Source organism: Bacillus rossius, chromosome 1, assembly GCF_032445375.1.
Source record: "Bacillus rossius redtenbacheri isolate Brsri chromosome 1, Brsri_v3, whole genome shotgun sequence".
NCBI classification, from domain to species: Eukaryota; Metazoa; Arthropoda; class Insecta; order Phasmatodea; family Bacillidae; genus Bacillus; species Bacillus rossius.
The window spans coordinates 309,489,007-309,514,597 of NC_086330.1; the positions used below are offsets into that span (position 1 = coordinate 309,489,007).

The 25,591-nt window shown below is 36.2% G+C and overlaps 1 protein-coding gene across 2 annotated transcripts in view; it reads left to right on the top strand.

Moving 5' to 3' along the window:
• Nucleotides 1–25,591, top strand: part of LOC134527892 (transmembrane and coiled-coil domain-containing protein 4-like) — a 91,921-nt gene that overhangs the window by 55,509 nt on the left and 10,821 nt on the right. For both annotated transcript variants that reach the window (XM_063360893.1, XM_063360894.1), the window contains 4 exons: nucleotides 3,744–4,049; nucleotides 9,907–10,109; nucleotides 16,003–16,139; nucleotides 21,071–21,195. In XM_063360893.1, coding sequence (XP_063216963.1) covers nucleotides 3,744–4,049; nucleotides 9,907–10,109; nucleotides 16,003–16,139; nucleotides 21,071–21,195 — 771 coding nt within the window. The remainder of the gene's footprint in view (nucleotides 1–3,743; nucleotides 4,050–9,906; nucleotides 10,110–16,002; nucleotides 16,140–21,070; nucleotides 21,196–25,591) is intronic.

A 25,591-nucleotide genomic window follows, 5' to 3' on the forward strand; every position in this document is an offset into this window, starting at 1 on the left:
CTGAGTATTATTGTTTCTTTTATAGAGTTTATGAAAGTGTTTTTTAGATTTTAAGGCATGAATTAATTCACCAGAGAACCAATAAGGATGTTTAGAGGCCTTACGTGTGGATAATGGAATGTGAGTATTGATTTTATCACAGATACAAGATGTAAGTTGATCTACAAGAGCATCTACATCAGTGGTGTTATAATATTCATCCCAATTGTGGGTTTTTAGAGAGTTATAAAGGCTTAAGTAATCACCAGCTTTGTAGTTTCTGAAAATAGAATCTGGAGTAAAATTGTGTGAGGTCGCCTCAATAAGTAGTTTAATAAGTAGGGTAGGATGATAGATATCCTCTTTGACCAGAGATTCAACAGCTTTTTCAACCACACAATGGGATAGATTAGAAATACAAAGATCTAGAAGATTATTGGAAGATTGTATTAGGTTGTGCTGAAATAAATCCAAATTAGATATGAAATCAAGCAGGCACTGAGCCTTGGATCTGACATGTGCACGGGCAATATTGAAATAGTGATTTCCTTTCCAATCTATCCCAGGTACATTGAAGTCACCTAAGATAATCACATTATCATGAGAATTAACGAGTTTTTGTTCAAGAGCTTCAAAATACAATGTGAATAGATTAGGTGATGTAGTTGGAGGAAGATAAATATTACCCAATGTTAAGTACTTATTAAAGGCAATTTTAATATTAATCCATACGGCTTCTACTCCACGATAGTCATATAATTGAATTAGCTGAACAGAAGGGAATTTATGTTTGTTCACTGCGATCAACACTCCGCCACCACGTTCCATTGATGAGAGTAGCGGATCCCTATCAGTTCTAAAAATAGAATAATTATCGGTGAAATAATGAGCATTGATACATCTTTCGTTGAACCAAGTTTCTGTTAGACAGATTATGTCATACTGAGTATTAATAAGATTATCAAAGAATTCAACTGATTTTGTTCTAAGTCCTCTAACATTCTGATATGCAATTTCCCATTCATTAAGATTGGGCATTCACTGGGAAGTGAGTAGGAAGCACTCCTCCAGGCCCTGGCATAGAAGTTGCTGGCATAAAAGGTGACGATGTACTGCAGGAACTTGGAGGTAATTGGGTAGAATTACCGAGAGCTTCAGGAGATGAATTAGTACTAACAATTTGGTCTTGATGCAGTTTTCCAAAGAAAGGACTGATTAAACAGCCACTGGGCCAAAAAACAATATTATTAATTCTACTAAAATCTTCTTCCAGAACAGATACATGGAAGGAGGCGTAAGAATTATGCTTTGTCCGGAGCTTGGCCACTTTGACTTGCTTGAGATTTAGTTCGTTGGAAATATAATCTACGACTTCTTGTTCCGTGACAGACGGCTCAAAACGCGTGACAAAGAGAGCTTTTGTTTTTTTGTAAATAGGTTTAGCAATTGTTTTTAATGTGGAAACATTCCTGATGCCAATTTGCAAGGGATTTTTCTTACGATCCGTGTTAGATAATTTTCTATCGGAGTTTTCATTATTCGTGGACTTGCGTGAATGTTGTACTACGGTGAAGCCGTCTTCGTCGACGAGCTGTTTACCGTTTTTCCTGATGACGTCGTTGGAGACACGCTGAGTTGTAAGTGGGTCACTGGTGCGCGCACTGTTGCCAGATACACCGGATGACTCGACACAAGCAGGTTTCTTGTTTGAGGAGACTTTTTTAACTACTTGACTGTATGAATTAACAGAATCAGTCTTAGAAGATAAGATCTGTTTAATCTGTTGCAGATCATTTTTTATCTCTGCAGTTTCACTACGAGAGTCGATAAGAAGGGTTTTTAACACCATATTCTCGCTTTTTAACTCGTCAAATTTCATACTGAGGGATTTCACGGCCGAGATTAAGTCTTCCATGGTGGGATCCAGAAGTTTTACCGTCCAAGCTTCACTAGAAGATTTTTGCTTCGATGAACTTTCACTTGCTTTTTCAGATATTCCCGGCGAATTAGAAATCACTTTTTTAGTAGGCGATCTGAACATTTTAGTAACCGTGTCTGGAACTAATTCAATGATCGAATCATTATTATCGGGTAATGAAAACCCATGAAAGTCGGAAAGATTAAGCAGCGATGAATCAATTATGAGTCGAACTTAACGATAGTGAAGAAATAATAGCACATTAAAGCCGGGGAGCGCGCGCGCACGTCCGTCGGCTATGAACGCTCAGCCGTCACTGAACGCTCAGCCGTCACTGAGATAATTAACACAATTTTAATAAAGTTCGTGAAAATAAACACGTTAAAGAGTCGTAGGAAACTTCTGGTTGTCTGATCTGAGAAACGTCATGGTTGGATGCTAGTCCAAAAAGGTTTTAAAAACTGAAGGGCTGGCGATTTGAAGAATTCTGGACGAAGTGGAACAGCTGACGGGACGTCAGAGGGCCTTAGTCATCCGGCCCGTGGAGACTGATCTGGTCCTGTACTTGTAAATGGTCTGGTACTTGGTCCCTGTCTGTGAACAGATCCGAAAAAACATATGTTCAGGACTGATTCACAGACAGTTGGCAAAATAGGCAGAAAATGCCTTCTAGTCACGATGGTGGTCGGGGAGTGATGGTACTAGAAACTCACCAAACAGCTTGATGTCTTCCAGGATCTGCCCAGGCGTTGAGCACACGGACCCGCCATGGACGATTCATGATTTAAAAAAAATGTTTTTAAAGACTACCACATGACTACTTCTACGAGCTAGATCTATACGAACTGACTAACGCCTGAACACTACCGTTGTGGGAATCATCCCTTGTCTAGTTAATCACATCTTAAAAGAGAGGCAGGCGTCCTGATGTAGATGCGAAGCAGTCAGTCCCGAATCGCGGCGCGCAGTAAGTTTGGGGCTGCAGAGACTCGTAATTAAAAGGCGATGTTAAAGAAAGGGGAGGATGCTTTGGTTCCGAAGATTATCGAGGGCGCTCTGGTGGCCTGGGAAGGAACTACTGGGTACTGGTTGCTGCGGGAGACGCCAGAGGGCAGGCGTTCAGCGGGCTTTCAAACCCCCAGGGGAAGTGATTCGCAAAACTACCGCTAGGTGGCATAAGCATGTACTTTTGGGACTAGTGTTGTGGCCTTGGGGAAAGGCCGACCCTGGCCGGGATTAGGGGCCGGTCATCGCTCTGGGCCAGTGTTCCCAGGAAAACTTGGAGAGGTGGGGGGTGTGGGGACTGCTGATGACAGTGGGAAAGTGGTTCTTCTGAGCCCAGAGGCGTGACTGAAAGTTGGCGAAGATGATTCGCGATCATGTCAAGAAGTGCTCGTGTCAGGGGAGGTTTTGGAATTGGCCTGTCCTGAGAGCTTGCAGGGCCTAGCAGTTCTCGTCATGGATCGGAGGCGAATTAAAGGCGACGTTTGTGCGCCAAGGCGGGAATAAACGGATACCCAGACTGACTGGCAAAGACTGCAAAAATCGGATCTAGGGCTGGGAAAACTTGGGGAGACAGGTCTGACAAAGGTTGAATGGGAGTGTACAGGAGGTGGAACAAGTTTAAGTTCTTGCAGCAAAAGAATGACTGGTAACATAATTTAATTTAAAAAAAAATTTAAATTTAAAATTGTGCCCAAATACTAGTTGGCGGCACAGTAATTTAATAAAAAATTATATTTCACAAAATGTAAAACCATTGTAGGAAAATCAAACCAATGTTTTGAAAGAATTTAAATTTAATGTTTACTATGTAAATTAGTGATAAAACTTATTTTTTTTTAAGGTTTTAAAATGAAAAAACGAGTGGGTGAGATAGAAGAGTTTGCTTTCGGTCGTCTGAATCCACCGAGCGAGTTGAACCATTCCACTCAACAACTGCACATCACTGTGGCAATTTCTGGCTGGCTGTCAGACACAGTGGAGGATGACTTCACGCGTCCGTGGCGCACACTGTATAACTCTCAAGAGCAGTACTACCTACGATATGAGTCCACTTACCTGCTAGAACTAGGCAAAGCCATGGAGGCCGCGCTGAGCTTTGCAGCATCTCTTGCTGCACAAGAGGCACTAAAGTACACCATGCTCTCAGGTAACTAACTTAATACTATCTGTTCTCTAGTGCATTGTCTCACTTTATCAGTACTACCTGCGCTATGAGTCCACTTGCCAGCTAAAATCAGTCAAGGCTATGGAGGCCACACTGAGTGTCGTAGCATCACTAGCCTCTCAAGAGGCATTAAAGTACACCATAATCTCAGGTAACTAACTTAATACTGTCTTTTCTATAGTGCAATTGGTATGTCTCACTTTAACAGTACTACTTGGCAAACTACCACAAATCAATATACTCACTTAAGGCATGGTTTGTTGGACCTTTACACCACAGAACCCTATTAAGACTTTTCTTTTACCAAATTTAAACTGCGAATGAAGAAAGTCACTGGCTCTGAGATATTTTTTGCCCTGCGACAGCGCGCAGTCTCTCACAAGTGGAAAGCTGAAAATAAAAAAAAAAGGAAGGAAGAGGAGGTGAAAAAGAGTGTAAGTCAATGCTATGTTTAGGAAGTTCAAAGACAAGTTCATTTCAACCTTTTGGTGTGTGAGGACATTGAACATAGATAGCAATCTTTGATTATGGCTATAAACGTGTATGGGACTTTTGTAAATAATTATATAAAGTAGAATAATCTGTTGTGTTTTGTGGCTTGATATGAAATAAAAAAATATTTTTATTGAAGGTATACAGTCAAACCTTTCTGAAACGACCCCTCACGGTTCCCAGGAATAGGGTCGTAATAGAAGGGGGGTCGTAATAGATGTTTTCCGAAATTTACATTTTATTTCAACCCCCCCCCCCCTCCACCCCCCCTCCCTTCCCAAACCGCTACTCGCTAAGAAACCACCCGTACAATGGCAGGATGCTGTCACTCACAATGCTAGACGGCTTTGCTTTAAACCCACTTCAACCTTCATGACAAGTCAAGACAGTTTATTTTTACTGGTTAGTTTACATGTATGTTTTCTGCTTGCCGTAGCTAAATACACTATAACCTCAATGTCACGAACCCCGGATTTAACGAAGCAGTGATTTTACGAATACATTCTCAGGAACCGTCAAAAAATTGGATATTTTGACCAAAATGTGAAAATCAGAGAAAAAAATTAAAAAAACGAAATGAAAGATCATTAAAATCTGTTAATTTTAACAAACAGCGTATTTTTGTGCCGGCTTTAATACTTCCAATAATGTTCATGTAAGAATAACAAAAAAATAATGGGACATTTCCTTTAAAAATATGGCAGCTGTAGGTTCTCTAACGCGAGTGGGCGCACACGAAGCTCGCCCGGCTGGCTGGCGGCAGCGGCTTCATGACGCATAAGCTCACCCCTCCCTCCCCACTCGTTAACATTCTTCAAGGCTAGCTCATCCCTCCCAGACACACAAACCATCTAGTGTCCTCCCTTGTAACACCCCAACTTCGCTTCCTTTGAAAAACCTTCAGTGAGAAAATGCTCATTTCACCCTCCCTTCTCCCGTAAAATTGGGCTATTATGAATGGTGTACTAAAGCAGTGAGGGAGGGGTCAAAATATGTCACTTTTCACACCAAGTTCGAGTTCAGTCATCTCTGGCAAGGAATTTACAAGCTTTCAAACTTAAATATAAATGTATTTTAATAGCAAGGGTCCTATGAAAAGGAATATACTGAATAAAATCAAGCTGCTGTCACCAAACAAAGCATAAAACAGCCCAATATGTGGTCGCTTCGTTATTGCTTGCACAAGAGGCGAGACGTGGAATGTTTAAGAAAGATAAATGTGGGGAAGACAGACGGCAGCCAGTGTGTTTCCTGCGTGGGGAATAAGTGGCGTAGCCTTTTTTTATGCTGGGTGAAGCGACCTTTTTCTGTCAACCCACGGGAAAAGATAATTCCTTGAGCTGTCAAAATAAACATCGCTGCGGCAGTTAAAACAAGTTGAGGCGGGCGTGCATCCAGTCGGTCGCTGTGTATATCTACTCAAAATACATAACATCTCAATTTATAACAAGATTCCTTATAACCTGCACATTTTGCCGGATGTTTTCAGCCTGATCCATGAAAGTTCTTTAGCTACGTTTTGAATGAAAAAACTGGCGGGCCAGTGTTGTGCCCTGTTTTGCAGACACATAAAGCTTTTATCAATTTGCTGACAGTTTTAATGTATTTTTACTCTCGTTAAAATGAAGCAGATAACGTGATTGTTAAACATACAAGCAGCGCACGGTACGGGGAGAGGGTGAGCAAGGGCGAGCGAGTGGCCGACTACCATGTTCACACGCTGCGGCTGGAGGGTTTTTCCTGCGTTGAATTAATAGTAATTAATATTTAATGGTATTTTATTTATTAAGTCATAATACACAAAATCAAAAGAAAAAAAACCTGCATAAGTCATCAACAATAGTTCACAAATTCAAGCAGAAAATATACCTTATCTGACTTCAAAAACTAAGCAAACATTGTCAACCGATAGTAATCAAAATCAAGAGAAATCCAGCAGGTAGCTTTGCCTTAACTGCGTACCACACTAGACACTCGCAAAAAACTAAACGTAAACACGTTGCCACTAAAACCTTTATCTGCACCCTGCCGGCAAAGGGACGTGGAATGGGGGTTGTCAAGCGCTGACAGCGGTCGACAGGAAGTGGTATCTATTTTTAGATATGCGCTGCCTACAGCAGTACAGCACTCGGCAAGAGAAAAGCAGTAACATGCTACTCACCACAAGAAACTTATTTTCTGTCCGATTTTCTTAGGATTTTCGGCAATTTTTTTACGGTTCCTCGAAATCCGGTTGTAATAGAGAGGTGGTCGCAATAAATGGAGTCGCAACAAAAAGGTTTTACTGTATTTCACTCCTAATACTTGGCTCAAAGAAATATTTGTGATGCAAAATACCCAAAACATATATGCATTTTTTTTAAATAAATAAAAATTTACTTTCTGTAGAAGACTTATCCGGACTATTTCACTAACTTTACTTACTTTCATCTCCTCTGCTGGTTGTCAACCAGGCAGCATCAAATATGCTAAATGACCATGTATACTGTGGGTCTCCTGCATCTGATCTGTCTCGACAAGCAACACACCAAAATGACAAACATAAAAAAAACAGATACTCTAATCAGATAAGATTAATGGAGTGCCAACACAAAAAAAAAACATAACACAACTACCAACACAAATAATACAGCTGTGCTTATTTTTATTGTACAAAATTCTCTGTTAATAGTTCTAAAATTTAGACAACCCTACCGGTGACTCACTGACACTGACTCACTAATGGCCAGTTGCACCATTAGCGTTCAGGCATGATCTAGATAGAGTATGAGTTATATGCTGGTTTGATCATCATTTACCACATTTTCTGTCGCATTATTGTGTTGTGAGAGCTGAGCGAAGATCGTTGGGAACTTCGATGTGATCCGAGACATGGCCAGCATTTTTACGGTGTTTATACGGATTGATTGAATCAAATGTAAATATTAAAGTATTATTTATGAAATTTCTGTTCATGTATAATACAAGAATCAAAAATGTCTTATTCTAGTGTTACAGCCTCTTACGAGAAATATCCATATTTTAAATGTTTGAAATTATTTTTTTGAGTTTAATGTTTTTGAATTTATTTTGTTATGATTACTTTCCATATTAAATGGAGCCTTTTTTAGTCAAAACCTATTCATATTTTCCACTGCTTCGTTTTGTAGTTATTTTGAAATACCAGTATGTTATTTCAGTTGTTATTAAAATTTAAAAAATGAAGCAGCGGCTATATGTGTTCTATCTTATGGCAGTCACATCAACCATTTGTTCGCAGTGTCATCCAGCCCATCAATATTAATGCACCTTACATTTCTTCGACACTGCTGTTGCCTGTTGTCGCAGATTGGAAATGTGTGAAATTTAGTTCACGTGGATGAAACTCATGTAGTCGCAGTATGTGTTTGCACAACGTTTATAGGAATGATTCTTAGATCATTCTTGGGCTAACAATAAGCTCATTGGATCGTGAATCGAAGAGGAGAATGGTGCAACTGGCCGCCATCACTCATCCATACAAAGTCTAACCTACTTCAGATAAGTAAGAAACTTTAATTTGGTCAGCCTATAGCTCTCAGCCTGTAAACTGAGAGAAAAAATAAAACAAATGAGTTTTTTAAATTTTAAACTTAGAAAAAATTCAAAATTGCAACACAACTTTAAAGTCAGTGCAGACCTTTATTTGGAGATCTGTTGTGGCTGAATGGTAAGACTCGTAAAGATTCAGATTGCACCATTGTATTGGATTTTTCAAGATCTTCTATTTGATATTATGATGTTTTGTCGTATTTCCATTAGTTTTACCTTCAATAGAGTTAAAAACTTGTTATTAGTGCATATTATTAAAACATTCTTTAAGATTTTCCATGAAAATGGAGCAGTTAGAATTATAAATTTTTACATTTTAATATATATATATAATTATATCATATATAACTCCATGTGGGGGTAAACCCCCAATTGAAGAAAGTCCCCGAGTGGTAGAGTGGAGGCGAAGCCCATGATGGGTAAGAGTGTGACCCCCAGGGCTTTATCAAAATAGATAAAAGTTTGAAAGTTGGCAAAACAGCAAATATTAAATTCTAATACTCTCCCGAGTAGTCTAGTTAAAAATCTTTGCATGAAAAACAATTTTCAAAAATATTTAAGGCTAGAATAAGCTAGCAAAATAATATAAGACAAGCTAAACCAGTTTAAAGTGTACAAAAATATTCATTAAATTGATACTCAAAATATGAATTGGAGGTATTTTTAATAAAAAAAAATGCTGTCCCTGCTTTTCATCATTAACATTTAAGTTGTCAATATTTAATGTTTTTTCACCGCTAAAAATAATGATATCAATTATTCCAGAAAACTAAAATATTTAAACATTATTTAACTATACAAATTATTTGCAAAAGTTGGCCTTTTCCCTATAGGTCAAAAATACCTATTTTTAGAGTAAATAGGTAATTGTTTGCCAAATAATGTTTTTTTTTTTTCCCTGAGGCCAACACTCGCTCACATCGGTTTAGCTATAATTACTCTTGTGACACTCGAGAAATGCTGTGTACTAGTCTCGATAGTTTGAAGCTAAACTTCTTCCACAGCTATCAGTCCTCAAAATTGCATACACAGCATTTATTATAAAAGTAAAAAAGAAGAGTTCCACATCAACAGCAAAATTATTTTTTACTGCAATCCATTTGTCTTGTGACTAAATTAATTTTTTTCATGGCCCAAATAAACTTGCATAATGTACAGTCTAGTTAAGCAATGTCAATACAATACAAAATGTTTCTTGTTCTCACAAACTGATATTTAAATAAACTGCTAAGTTCTACGATGTGTAATGCAGAGCTCACATCACAATGGAGTCAGTCACCACATGCTGAAGGCATATGCAGAATTTCATTTCTGGTGGGGGGAGGGGGGGGGGGGATAGTAAAACTTTTCCCATTGATAGATTTCAAATTATTTCTGTTTGTTGGTGGGAATGATAGATTCTTTTAAGATTCCCAGGATGGGAGGGGGACTATTAGCCCCCTCCCCCAATCTTTCCTCCCTTCTACCCCCCCCCCCCCCCCTTGTGCACGCCCATGGACATAACATGACAACCTCTCGTAACTTGAGTTTTCAACATTTTTATTACTTGAAATCATATTATATTTATCTTTTATTGTATGGTCTAAAATATATTTTCATTGAAATCATTTATTAATAAAATAATCATGTGGTGAAAATTTAACTAACCGAATGTTTCTTATGATTAGCTTTTAATAAGATGCATTCTGACATCTGGTTGAATAGGATCTGTGATGTGTCGTTGATGTTGATATGCCATGATTTTTGAACAATATAAAGGTGAATGACTTGGTGGCAGGTATCATAACAGCCATAGCGTGGCCCAGTTCCTTGATAACGCTGGCGTCGGTAATAGACAACCCGTGGGGAGTGTGCTGCCGTCGCTCGGCTGAGGTGGGCAAGCAGCTGGCACAAGTGCTGCTGTCCAAGGAACAGGGGCAGAGGCCTGTCACCCTCGTCGGCTTCAGCCTGGGCGCACGTGTCATCTACTATTGTCTAAGGGTGAGTGGCCTGCAAGGCAAGTTTGTATGATGACTGGTGGTAGATGTGGAATAACACCAAATTCCAATGAAATACTTTAAATGGAATTAAATTCATCAGAATGACATAGTTTTATCTATTAAATCATAAAATTTAGTTAATTAGTTTTAATTTTACTTTTTATTTAAGAAATTTTAAAAGCAGCGTACTATTTACCTACGATTGTTAAGTTTCTAGTGCATAATTATTTTCAGATTACTTCAAAAAAATAATTTAAAAAAACTGGTTAAAGAACTTAAGTCACCCAACAATCAATGTGTGATACCATACGAATTCGACTTAAAGCCTACAGAGAAATGTCACAAATATATTTATAAAGATTTTGGGCTTTAGCATACTGATTATTTTGTTCATATTAATATATATTATCGTAAAAATAATACCATAACAAGTGTAAAAATTAAATTTTATACTTTTTAAGCAACTCAAAGAAATTAAACCCTGCAAAATACAAATATTTTATTACCAACAACAAATGATGATATTTATGTAATTTAAATGACCTATTTTCTTATTTTGATAAATAACATGATTTTATAAGCCAATATTTCAGTAATTTTACATGACAATAAACAATGTTAGGGACATGTGTACAAAATTTATATAAAAAATCCTTCATTTTACGCAAAGAAAAAAGGAGAAAAAATAAAACCATTCAATTTTGACCGTACTTATATTATAATAATCATCAACAAAATTTCTACTGTCTAAGAAACATTGGCACATGTCCTATAGGCTATCACCCTCTTCGGCATTTGTGTGGGTGTTCATATAATATACTGTTGCCTCTGTGTATTTATTAATAATGCTTTTACCATAAAGTATGCCCGTAAACAATGTGCTGCTGTTCCAGAACTGATAGCAAAGGCCTCTTTCACTTGTAAACTTCAGCATGAGTGCCATGTAATCTACTATTGCCTAAGAGAAATAATTATTAATGCTTTTATTGTTTAGTATGCAGTAAAACATTGTGATAAAGTTCAAGGAAAAAGTGCAAAGGCTTCAGCATGGGTAGCGTAATCTAATATTGCATCATTGTAAGGATTGTTAATGCTTTTACAGTGTAGTATACCAATGAAAATAGTGCTGCTGTACAATGACCACTAGAAAAAGCCTTTATCACTAGTTGTCTTCAGCCTGGATGTTCACATAATCTATGTATGCATATTGGAGAGCATTCAAAATTAATTTTTTTTTAACTATATCGCCCATCCAAGTGTTGCTGTCGAAAAACATCAGCAGAGGCTGGCAGCAAAATTATTTTACTCTTCTCAACTGTAGTAATTTACTTACAGATAACCCAGAGTCTGTGCGATTACTGATAACAGCAGGATGGCAAGCCTTTGAAGTGGTGTAGAGAGCTCTTGTTGTAAGCACAGCTGATGTACTACGTGTATTAGTTTTCGGCGTGTGATTAATGCACACTGCGAGTTGTTTGGTTTGATTCTGGAAATGGGGGAAATCTATAACAAAGTTCGCCACACTACCCGAAGGAGCCTTTTGACGTTGATTTTGTTAATATTTGGTTTTGTGAACATGGTGATAAGTTGGGTGTATAACTTCAGTGAAGAGCAAGTTAGGGTATATTTGTAAGCGGCCGGTGTAAGAGTAGATCAGAATGATGACATGAATTTGTTACAGTTGAAGTTAATAGAATATATAAATGACTAGCTGCCCGACCCGGCTTCGCACGGCTATACTAATGAAAAAAAATTAAGCCACATCTCCCATGTACAGTAATGGTAAATAAAAAAAAAATTCAGTGAAAATTTATTACAATGCTGTATAATGTACCGGAGAGAAAATGAATAGCACCGATGGTTTCCCGACTCGTGCATGCAACGTACAACTGATGAACCCGTACTTCGCTACGGCAGTCTACAGGCAGATCACTTTTGCACCGCTCATTATACATGCCCCTCCTTGTGGGTACTCCACTGCCGCGCGATGCCCGTTGCAATGGAGACGCAGAAGGCATGAACAATGCAAAATCCTGTTCTCATGCAGACAAAGTATCCACTGTTGCCTGGTTTTAACCACCCATGGGATCTAATTTTCGGAAAATGTCATCCTGCGCAACATAAGGAACATTACTGTGAAGTTTCAAGTCTGTAAAATATATATACTTGAAAAAAAGGGCAATTTTTGATATTTAAAGTACCCGCAAAATTTCAACGGTGATGAGGACTGCACTAACAATAAAATAGTCGTTGCCATAGAGACGAATGAAGCATCAACAAAGCAACAGCCGTTGCCATGGTGATTTCCTACCAAAAACTGGAAATTTTGATATATTACGCCCCCGAAACTCCCCTTGGGATCGGATTTCCGCAGAATCCGTTCTTAGTGAGCGTCTACATCACAAAATGAGTAACTATGCTAAATTTCAAGTCAATCGGGTGTATAGTTTTAGAGATCTCGTGATGAGTGAGTCAGTGAGTGGTATTTCGCTTAATAAACTTCTAGCGCCTGCGGCATTGTCAACACACACTTCATACGTGTACTGCATGTTGTATCTAACCCCCTCCAACGCATTTGATTCTAAATTGGACTTTAAGTAAGGATCCCTAATGTTATTGATAATATAATATATCCTATAGCCTTCCTCGATAAATGTACTATCCAACACTGAAAGAATTTTTCAAATCGGACCAGTGGTTCCTGAGATTAGCGCTTTCAAACAAACAAACAAACAAACAAACAAACCCTTCAGCTTTATAATATTAGTATAGATGAATTTCCTCAGGGGCTTGATGATGGCTCTGGTTACACATGCGAAGGGGATTTAGTGATTCAAGTTAAAAACAAAATACTTTAGAAAATTTAGAGAAAATTCCGGTTTTGCATTTTACCCAACAAGAGGATATTATATTTATTTTTTGGGAAATGGAAAAATTCGGGGAAGGTGATTTTTTGGTGAACAATTATAGTCTTTTGAGATGTTTAATGGGCAAATCTACTGGAATGTCTGTATTATCATAGCAAAGGTTTGAAAGAAATTATGAACTGGGAAAAGGTGCGAGAGATTTTGTGGGAAAATTTTTGCCTGTGTTGATGGTTGTTAAAATTGATTTGTGACCATGTGTTTGGATTTAAGGGAAAGGGTGAAAGTATGGAAAAATTGTGGAGGATATTTTGCATAATGCACCAATTTTTGGGTTTAAATTTTCAGGAAAGGAAGTTATTACGATAATATTGGAAAATTTATGCCCGAAAATAAGACGAGAGTGTACCTTTGTTAGAAGGTCCTTAACGATAAAAGATTTGAGCAGATGTGCGGTGGAGGTGGATAACTTGAGGCCGTTGTGAAATGATGTCCAACGAACAAAGAAAGAATAACAACAACAACATTGAAAGTTATAGCTGCAGAAAAGAGGTATATTTGGCATCAGATTGTAGAGATAGGAGTAAGATAGTGTGTGAATGCAGGTTTTGTGGTAAGAAAGGTCACATTCTTGAATTTTGTTTTAGGAGGAAGAAATAAATTGGGGCTGTTACGCATGTAGTAGAGCATTTAGGAATTGATAAGAAAATTAAAATTTGTTTTGTTGGAAATGAACTGAGGCATGTGTGGAAAAAGTGTACTAATTATAGAAATAAACAAAATATACGTTGCTTTTGTGGTTTCTCTGGACATGTTAGTCGTTGGTGTAAGGAGAAATAGAAAGAAAAAAAAAATATTGATTTGGTGATAAGCATAGTTTGGCTGTAATGCAGAACACGAACAATCTATGTTGAGGTACAGGTGGAACAAACTGAGATTAAAGCCTTAGTGGATACTGGGGCTAGTAAGAGCTTCATCTGTTAGGAATTTTTAAGTGAGTGTTGGAAAAAGGACAAATGCCAAAAAAAGGAGGGGAGGGGGGGTTACGCCGAGCTAAATAAAATTTCAGTTGGCAGACAGGAAAATTTATGAAGTCGGTAATATCGTTAAACTGATATATAAATTGAAAGTTTTTTGTGAGATAGGGATTTTTATACAATTCCTAATTTAATCTTAATTTAATATATAAGATGATTCTGGGAGTGGTTTTTTTAAGCGAAACTAAGGCTCTGATTTATTGCGGAGAAAGAAAATTTAGTTTGGGATTTCAACCTTAGCATTGAATTGGTTTAAATATAAAAAAAGGGGGAAGCCAAGGGTAATTTGTGGGAAAATAGAAGGAGCGAGAGAAAGACTAAGTTGTAAGGAGGCCAATGCCATCCAAAGAATGATTTATGAATTATAGGTCATAACTACAAGGGTGGGGAAATTCACTTTATCACCGATAACTATCCCATTAAGTGTACTCCGTGCAAGTGCCCTCATCCCAAAATGAAGGCATTTAGGCAAATCATTATTGATTTGAAAAAGCAAGAGATTATTACTGAGTTTAATTCTGTTTATGTGTCACCTGCCTTCTTAGTAAAAAAAAAAAAAAAACCTGGGGAATTTTTGGTTCTGGACTATAGGGTCTTGAATGTTAAGATTGGCTTGATCCATTCCAAATGCCAAAAATTGAAATCATTTTAATATATTTAAGTCAGGCCAGATATTTTACTGTGCTGGACCATAATGTGGCGTTCCACCAATGCGTTCTGGAAGAAAGTAGTCTGAAATATATGGAATTTGTCACCCTTTGGGGCCATTTTGAATGGAAGTGTTTGCCCTTTGGGGTCAATTTTGGCGACCAGTGCCTCCTGCATTTTGGAAAAAAATTTTATAATATGTACAATACAAGTTTGTGCTTGGTTTTTTAGATGATATTTGTATATTTTCCAACACCTTTAAAAAATATTTGTAACATGTTCGGGTCACCTTGTAGAAGCTAAAAGAAGCTAGTTTTACCATCAACCCAGATAAAGTTTTTTGGGCCCAAGAAAAAATCAAGTTCCTAGGATTTATAGTGGGAAATGGGGAAATGAAAATAAATCCTGATTGTTATTTTTTTCCGCTCCCAAAAATGTTAAAGGGATTATAAGATTTTTAGACATGTTTTTTTTTTTTGTAGATGGTTTATCCCCACAATCTATGTGCCTAAAGTAAAAGGGAATAAATAGACTTTGTATGAAGTCCAAAGCAAGGGAGTGTATTTAAGGAACTAAAGGGAGCGATCTTTCAACCTCCGGTGCTAGCTCTTCCCGATTTTGAGAAACGTTTTGTTGTTCAAGTGGATGCCTTGAGTTTAGCCTTAGAAAAGGTACTTTTGCAAGAAGACGTTAATGGTCTGCAATCAGTTATGTACGTCAACCGGACTCTCAATAAACATGAACAAAAATGCAGTGTGTATGAGAAAGAAGAGCTTGCCTGTATTTTTGCAGTATAGCATTTTGAAAACTTTTTGGAACATTCTTAATTAATTTACGTACATACAATCAAGCGCTCACCTGTTTTTTTTGTTTTTTTTTTCCTTTGCTGATTGGGTAGAATAGGCAGGTGGATAATGTGTCTGACACACTTCAAGTTTAAAATAAAACACATCAAAGAGAGTGATAATTCAGATACAGATGCATTATCTCGTATGTATAACCCCCAAGAATTTTATGAGACTGATGGTAAGGAGGAAGGTGAAGAGGGTGAAAAGGAAGAGGAAGGAAGTGATGGAAAATGAATGAGTGTAATTTTTTAGCTGGTTTCTCGGAGAAGTTTGTAAAAGTAAAAGAAAGGCAGCAAAAAGATAAATAACTTAGAGATATATGTTCGGGTATTCAGAAATCTGGGGGGGGGGGGGGGGGGGGGGGGGGGGTCCGCTCCGCTTTTGCTGCTAAAATATTTTCATGATTCTGTGGTTGGTGAGCACGGGAGAGTTGAGAAAACTCTAAATAAAATAGTATTCGCTGATGCAGTGTAACAACTTGTGTTCTGTGTTCACAGGAAATGTCTGAGGTGGATGGTTGCGAAGGTATAGTCCAGGATGCAGTGCTGCTGGGCGCTCCTGTAAATGGAAAGCCTGCTCTCTGGGAGAAACTAACTAGGGTCGTGGCTGGCAACATTGTCAATGGTTACTGCAGGTTTGGTCATCGTATTTTTTATATTACTGTATGCTTGTAACCAATTCATGTTTTCCAACACCAAGTTTAGGAACAGCTTGTAGGTAGGAAAATTTCTTGTCAGTGTACAGGATACTAGACTTGCTTGTTGGGTTTCTTAACAGCTTGTGGAAATTAATTTCCTAGGACAGTGCTCCTTCTATATCTGCACTTGCTAGTTGGTCATCTTTGAATTTTTTGCAACTCTTTATTCATGGCTTACATTCTTGCAGCAAGGAGTTGGGGAAATTGTAAGGCATCTTTATTTATTTAAATTGATATCATGATTGGTACCTTTGGGATTTAGAACTGCTCAATTTTTAAAACTAAATTACAATATAGCATCATTGATGGCAAATCATTTAAGCTTAAAAAAGTTGGACATATAGCATTAACACTTAGAGTTTATCACATTATTTTAGAGTTTAGTTAGGATTTAAAGCATGTCCCAATTTTATCATATAACCTCCTTGGGGCCGAACCAAATTTTACCAGTCCAAAAAATAAAGCAGAGAGATCTTAATAGCAAACAAACACATTACAAGCAAGACTCGCAGAGTGGATTGCATCGGCCCAAATCAAATGCGCAGGCCAAGTAAATTTGGCTGAGTTCAAGACTACATTAACAGCCTTGAGCTGAAAGGGTTCAGTAAATAAAAGAATTTTAGAAAGACTATTCCATAAACTCCTGTACCATAAACATCAAGATTTTTTTAAATAAAAGATTCCATAACTAATTCAGCTAGACACATACAAAAATAAACTAAATATAAAATTTAAAAAAAAATAGTTAATATATTTTCCTAAAATATTTGTTCTTCCATGAAATATGCTAAGTAAAAAAGAAAAAAATAATATAAACTAATTGCCTACCCATCATGATTTGTGGCACTACGTGTCCATACACAGTTTCTTTCTTTTGCTACTTGTAAATAGTAAACAGAAAAAAAATTGCATTAATGAAATGTGCAAAAATTAAATGAACCAGACTTCATCTTGAATTGTTTTGTGTGTAAGTCAAATCCTATTCCACGCCAGTTACTACTAGGCGCTTTTGTGCGAATCACTCGCCACTCACTCGCACTGCCTTTTTGCATAAAAATGTTTACCATAATATGTTAGCTCCTTGTGCATTATTCACACCAATGTCTGATAAATTTTAGTCCATGAAGATTAACAGATTAATAAGACAAGTGCGCAAAGTATCAGCTTCGTTCAGGGGCTAGATGAATGAAATCAATTAACAAAATATTACCCTAACAGCAGCTAACTGATTACCTCTGTCTAAGTCAGTAGTTATAAATAGGGGCTCCGAATGTGGTGACTTGTGGCATCGGATTCAGATTTGTGACCTTTGACCTCTGATTTCAACACTGCCATTTTGTATTACTTCATTTCTGGCAGACATTTTATTATGTCATTGCTGGTCGCCATCATGGATTATGTCATTTCCAGGTGCCGTCTTGGATTTCGTCATATCCATTAAAGTGACAGGTTCAAGAAATAAATCAACACATTTTCAAAAACAAAAATTTATTATGTAATTTCTACAAGTACAAAAGAGCAAATTTTTTGCATTTCTCAATTTCTACAGTCTTCTTAGAGTGTGAACCAAGTCCTTTACATACCTTGGCATGTGTTTTCAGATAGTTCCACATTTTTCACACAGCTTAGTGTTCTCAGTTTTGTTATAAGGCAGTGATATATTTTTCTGATGGCTTGCATGTCTTATGTGTGCAAATGTCTTGCTGCAGAATATATAGTTTAATTCTGATGAATTTGCAATCAGTCCTTTGCTAAAAAAAACATGTGCCTTTTCAAGTTTCCATAGTTTATAAACTGGCTACGACACCTATTGCACTGATATCTAACATGTTCAGTGTTATTATTACAATTGTATATTACATACTCATGAATTTTAAGGTTTTTGATTCTGTCCCAGTGGGCATAGTTGGGTGATGGAAAACTGTTAGTTGCTGCATTGTATATCGTCACTGGCACTGTTGACAACCATTGCCCTGCTGCTGAAGACACTGCATGCATTAAAATTTCCGAGGTTACTGGCAACACTGGAGAAACCCCAACCATTGAATTCTCAAAGGTCTACTCTGCTGGAACAGTAGATGCAACTGTTGACGCCGTTGCCAACAGGATCTGCATTGCCATAGTTGTAGTTTCCATCGGGATCTCTGGAGCTGTCATCAATGTTGTCATCGGGGTCTGCACTGTTGATGGCAGGCCTTCCATCCATCTTATTATTTTTCTGTAACCGTTCCTACGTTATCTATTAAGTATGGTATCAATATTCACGTTTACCGTTTATTTGTCAGCATAGTTATGGGCCTAGTCCCATTTAATTGAGCGTGATAGGGCTTGATTTCCTGTCGTACTGCTTGCTCTTCAATGTATATTTATGGGGATTACTACTTTAGCTTAACGGGATATGTTACCCTTTCACAGTTAGTTTAAATGTTTTATTATTTCAGTGTTGCTGTATTTAAATGTACTCCTTTGTTCGTGTATGCAAACATACGGTATTAATTAAGTTAAGCATCTTTGTTAATCCGTAATGTGTAGGAAAGTGTAATTTGTACTTGTTATTAGGGATTTCTGCGCCCCTATTCTGTTGCATACACATGTGTGCAAGTTTTGTAATTCTTATTGAAGCTTAAATAGAGTTGTTTTACTCTAGGACTGTTTGCACGTCTATAAGTATTTGTTATTGAGAAGTGCATTAATTAAATGTATCCTGATATCATTTAGTTATTTGAATCTCAGGTTTCTTGAGTGTTCACCTTTAAATGCACCTAAAATACACGATCCATGCTGAATATTTACATTCAGCCCCTCCCCGTTACCCCTTGATATCTTGTCCTGGCAGTTGAAAGCCATGTCCAAAATCCGCTTAGTTAGGGTTTTGTAAAGGCTTTCGGGATTTTTTATGATTTTTAGAATTTTTTCCAAATTTCTAGGTTAGTAATTATAGATTTCAAGATGGCCGACAAGATGGCAGTTGCCATGATGGTCTGGTAATAAATACTACTGCACTCTAGTGGGTAAATCATAAACTAATATGAAGACATCAAATTTTACAGACAAAATCAAAGTGGTAAATCCAAGGTGGCCACCATGACATCATACTGGTTGACATAATATATTCCTTGAATTTAGTAGTGGGAGGTTAGTCTGCTAATAGTCTCCGTGGAGGAAGGGTCCATAGTCGTATATTATTTTTCCCTCACCGGGTTTCAAGTGAGGACTCCAAGTTCCATGGCGTAAATGCATTTTTACTAAAATTTTATTAAAATTGTTTTTAAAAATTTTTATAAACTTTAAAATTTTTTCCAATTTTCTAGCTTAATAATTACAACATTTCAATATGAAGGCCATGACATCATACATCAAAATCACTGAAGGTTCTAGAAAACAAAATGGAGGGTTTAACATCATAATTTATGATGGCGGACGTGACATAATTAAAAATGGCAGAATCCAAAATGGCGCATTGCAATATGGTGACTGTGATGACAACCAAGATGACCGCGGGGTTAAGGTCAAATGACTCAGCAGCTTAGAACAGCTTGTATTTAGGATTCTTAAGCCTCTTTTAAGAATTTTTTTAATTATGACATTTTTATGGGAATAACACAAGAAAATTTCTTTCTAAATGTGAATTCTTTCCTTGAAAAGAGATTTTTTTAATTTTTATAATTTAGTGCAGAATTTTTTTCTTAAAAAATACTGAAAATTTTAAGTCATTTTGGCAAAATTTAGGCAATTGTTGGCAAATTGCAGTAATTTTAAAGGTTAAGATCAAGGTCATTCAAGATGGCAGACATGATGTCATCGGCACAGGCAACCACACTCAGACTCCATGGCGTGGACAAATATACTACTTACTACTAGTGATGTAATTAATTACATTACCTCAAATGCTCACTAATGGAAAAAAAACATAATGTAATTGATTAATATTATTCGTATGGTGTATGTCCATATAAATGGTTTTAATCAATCTTCCTCATTGCATGAATCATTCAAATTACGTAACAGTAATTACATTATCTCAAAAATATACTAAGTGAATGAACATACGCTACCTTTTTGCTACACAATAATGTTCATAGACAATGGCACACAGGGACAAATGTGTGTTGGAAGTACACAATGAAACACAGTTTTTTTAAACTCTATTTTAATAATGCAAACAAAAGGGGAAAATTTGTGGCAAACAACTTGTTTAGTCTTCTGTAATTATTATTTTTTTATGTTATCACAGTGGGTGGTCCTTAAAACATGCACTAATTTGTGAAAAGTATTAATTTAGGGAAAAGTATTTATAAGTTAAGGCATCAACTTCTTGATTTATTTATTTCGCAAGTGATTTTTGCATAGCAACAAGAAAATATAGAGATGGTTATAAAGTTACTCAATAGTCATGAATCTAATTTTTGACATCCATTAGTATACAATATCTGTATGGAAAGTAGCTTGCTCTTCATAATTATTATCTCAGAAAAATTGGCTTATTTACTTGCTTGCTGCAAGAAGGTGACTTGCCTAAACTTGTGTTCATACAAACAGCCCAAGGCAATCCCTTCATGGTTCACATCTTATAGTTATTTGCACCAAAATCTGTATAAAGAGCAGCAACTTTAAACTGGTAACCAATTAAGAAAACATTATGCACTGTACTTTAATCATTGTGGGTTTATTCCAGTTTATTTTATTCAAATTCATTCTGATTATCTAGGCTATTTTAAAGTGTATTCACAGTAGCAATAATTTTTGTAAAATATGTATGGTACTTGACTTGTTTTGTGAATGTGATGGACACATTGCGTGACTTATGCACAAGAACCAAACAAGTGAACACACTGACACAGATGAGGTTCTGTGGTGAATTGTTGCAGAAGTGACTGGCTGTTAAGATTCCTGTACCGAACACTATCGGTCACGTCTGAGGTTGCAGGCTTACAGCCGGTGCAGTCCACGAACCGGCGCCTGGTGAATGTCGACCTCAGTGATGTGGTGTCAGGTAGTTGTCTGTGCTCTCAGGAAAAGGGTCAAGTCTCCATCCTTGGATTAGGGTGTAGATTTAGTGTTCTTAACAGATAGAAATAGTCAATTCTGGAGCAGGTGGGGAAGCCAGAAGCTGACCACCATCTTGGATCTACTATCTTGGATGATGGTTACCTTCAAAATTCTTTGTAAACACCACAAAATTTCCTTGCAATCCTTTATAACTGCATTTCCTATTAACAGGAAAAATTCCTGGTTTAAGGAAAAATATCCCATCCAAAAAATCAAAAAATTCATAATTCTTTGAAGTAGCTTACTTTTCCTAAAAGTGACTTAATTTTCCTTAAAGTGGCCTGGTTTTTCCTTAAAGTTTTTTAATATATATAATACTAGCTATCATTGTCATACTGGTTGCAATTCTTGTATTTAAAAATTATAAAAACTATAAAATTAAAATATAAAATTATTGTATTTTGAATTCTCAGTTTAAACCTTGGTGATTGCAATTAAATCAAATAGGGGAAAGTTACAAAAAATATTAAATATTAAAAAATAATTACTTCTGTCACCATATTCAGAACCCTATGTTCGACCTCACTGACAACAATTCAGTAAAAAATTCTGAAAAATTTCCAAAATTTATTTTTAAAATTATTTACTATACATCAGTAGTGTGATTAAGCTGAGCCGAGCACAGTGGCTTTTGGTATAGAATTCAGGATTCGTGACCTTTGGCCTCTGACATTACTGTTGTAACCTTTAACCTTTTATATTCAATGATTTCAGTAGTGTAAATGGGAAGCCTAAGTTACACATAGAGTTGAGGACCTACCCGAACACGCCCGAAGACTTCACCTTCGGCCAACTTCGGGACTTTGTTTTTCTTAAACAAGACGCGCGGGAATTTTGATTAGTGAAGGCCCACCGCCCATGCTTAAGGACAGAGACTACTCCTTTCTTGCAGAATCTCGTCACTGTTCAACTATGTAACAGAACTTAACTGAATTCAACATGTTTCAGGATAATGATATTTATTTTTGTATCTATAGCATGTTTCAATTGTTTTTCATGGAAAATTCAAAATCAGCTTTATATATTTACAGCTTAAAAATTTTCTTTTCTTTCCGGGAGGGTGCCAGGCTAACTTTACAGCTGTTGGGTGGGTCACTAGGATCAAGGAGGTGGTTGAATTACTAACTAGAGAAGTCGTATCACACTCCTCAGACAGCATGGGTGGCTGATGCCTAACTTAGGTAAGGGGGCACTGGAAATCACTGTCAATTTGTTCTCGCATTTATTGGCATGCTAGGCATTGCGGTGTTACACTATGCGTTATACCTTATACTTTACCCTGACAAAAGTTTCTGATTGCTGCGTTACGTGCTTACGTTATATCTAACAGCAGTCTAATTGGGGATTTGCATGGAGTCGGCCATACCAGTAAGTTTTTGAATTACAACTTGAACAGGCTCTGCGAGCCGTGAATCTACAAGTGCTTTAATGTCTTTGTTGGGGCCAGCAGACATATGCACGGTTACATTAAATTAAAACGCTTACCTCTGCAATCAGCCATTTCCGTAATTGTCGACCCTGCGGCGTGGTCACGTGGCAGGGTTAAATCTAAGGCGGTTGGGATAAGCCCGGCTCCGCAAAGATGACCCAGGGATGCGTGGGTAACGAGAGAAAAAAGACTTAGAGGTGAGAAAGTCTGTAAAACATTTATCACAATATTTCAAGACGTGTGTGAAAATGCTGAGTGTTAATATTTTGGTCGTTCACTAAAAACTGGTTTCATTATATGTGTGAGGTTCATACTGTGCAGATATACTGCATGACTATTAAGTGAATTGTATGTATTATGTTGGAGTGTATGTCTCATACCCTGTCACAAACAAAACTCTTACTGGATACAAGGAATATTACACCTAACACTTTCATTAGTATTTATCAGAATGTACTACACTTAAACTAACCACTGCATGTAATATACTGGCATACTGAATTTAATTAACCAGGCTTACACAAATTCTTTTGGCCAAAATAATAAACAATTACTTTTATGCACAAATTACTACATTCTGTTTCTCATCATAAAAGTAATTGTCCATAAAGGTACATAATGAGGTTGTTTAAAACAATAGCATGGTTTTAGACTTTGGAGTGTCACCTGATGGTATAATGTAAAGAGGAAATATTACTCTGTAAGCTCTGTGTTGGTAATGCTCAGTATAGAAATTCAGAAATGTATGAGACATTTGCAGCCTACATTGTCACTAAAGAATATTTTTTTTATGAAAATAAACATAAATATTAAACTTTTTTTTTTGGGTCAACAGTAATCTCTTTCCATTGTATTATTTTATCCATAACATTCCTGTACAAAAAACCCTATCCATTAGAGCTTTCCGAATTGTTCGTTGGTTTACTTAATATGTACCTACACACTGTGTGAATGTATCTTGAAAGCGATACCACATAAAAGGTTACATGTTACATTTAAATTTATGTGTACACTTTATAAAGATATTCATTTATGTGCTGTGGAATGAAAAAAACGAAGACACATTGAATATTTAAACACTAATATTTTAAAGGTATAAAATCTTGCACTTTCTTTCTTGTACTAATAACTACAATGTTTTTTAAAGATAACTGACATGTTTAAAGGTAAAATTATTTATTATGAACGTTCAGCTAAAATCTTTACACTTTTCTTTCCATTCAAATGACAGCATTAGTTTTCCATATGAATCGCCCAAGTTTGGTAAGTTTTGAAGATATAGACAGTCATGAAATATAAGGTTGTAAAATATACTCTTTATTTCTCCATAAAAAATTTTATTTCACTTTCGTAGTTACTATCAATTAAATGGCGATGAAATAAAATTCTAAGTGAAATAAAAAAAGCACAATTATAACAAAAATTCACAAAATAATTCATTTTCATTGAATGTCCAAAGAATTTAATATACAAGAAAATTTTCTAATGTCTTCACATGCCAGCATTAAACAGAAAATAATTCTTCCTTTTTATGGGGTGTCCAAGGAGTTTAATGTTTCAGCTCATTTTCTAATTTCCTTACATGCCTGCAACAAACAGAAACAATTACAAGTACTGAGAATGTAGAGAATAAGTCATATAAATGGCATAACAGAAACCGTAGAGCAATAAAGTAATACATAGTATTTAACATAAACTATATAGCAGAAAAATAATATTCATGGCAACATGATACACACCAGATGGTCAACACATTTCATTTGGTAAGTATATGTATAATTTGATAAGTTCAATAGTTTTGGTATCTTATTTAAATGTATACTGTTCTTCATGTATTCACAGCTTTCACTATTTTTTTTTTGTTTTTAATATTTGTCAAACATTCAGTTACATAAAAAAATTGGAAATATTGTATACATCACAAAGAGTGTTTGGTGTTTTAATGCTATGGAAAATTAGCACCTACACACATTAATTTAAAAAAAACTACTCCTGCTTATAAATACAAGTGGTAACAATAGTTAACAGCACTTAGCTCTTAATGTTTCTCAGGTAGATGTGTAGAATATAAACGTGTGGTGATTGTAGTAGTGACTGCATTTTGCGATACTGCATGCTGAAACACTAAATGAGATTAATGGCAGAACAGTAAATATTTTTGGTGTAAACTTAAGACAAGCAGCCAGAAAAGTAGGTGGTTTATTTTTTTGATTTTTTAAAAATGTTATAGTAATTAAGTAGTAGTGTTTTTTGTTCATTGTAATTTTCCAGTTTATCAGAATTTTTGCAAACAAGAAAATTAAAATTACAAAATACCTTTTGCTTCCTGAAATGCTTTTTAATCATTTTGTAAGACAGCACTGTGTTACATCAAGCAGTCTACCAATAGTTTTATAGTTTTAACATTCATGATTGCGATATCGCAAGTGCCGCCATGTGCGAGTCCCTGATGTGCTTGCAAAAAGCTTGCTTCAATAAAAACAAGGGCCTCATAATCAGATTTTGTCACATATGGAGTGATGTGTTAGTTTCTTGCTGCAAGTATTGCTCTCTTAGGTAATGACTCAAAAACATATCAGGAAGTAAAAAAAAAGGTATAATTTTTACTCTTCTTACTTTTGTTGATTAAAACAAACTTAATAAAATCTTGTGAAGTTTTAAAAACGATAAACTACTTTAAAGTACCTCAACATCCTCTTGGGAAATATTTTGATGCATATCAGGATGTGAAAAAATGTATTTTGGAATTTTTTCTTTATTCATTTAAAAGCCGCAAAACAATACATTTACTTTGTGCATTTTATTTGCTGTTAGGAGAGAGGTGGGTAATAATCGTACGTTGTGGCTTTTCCACAAACTAAAAAAAATTAGACTAAAACCTTTTTTTGACATTAGACATAGCCCTGAATTT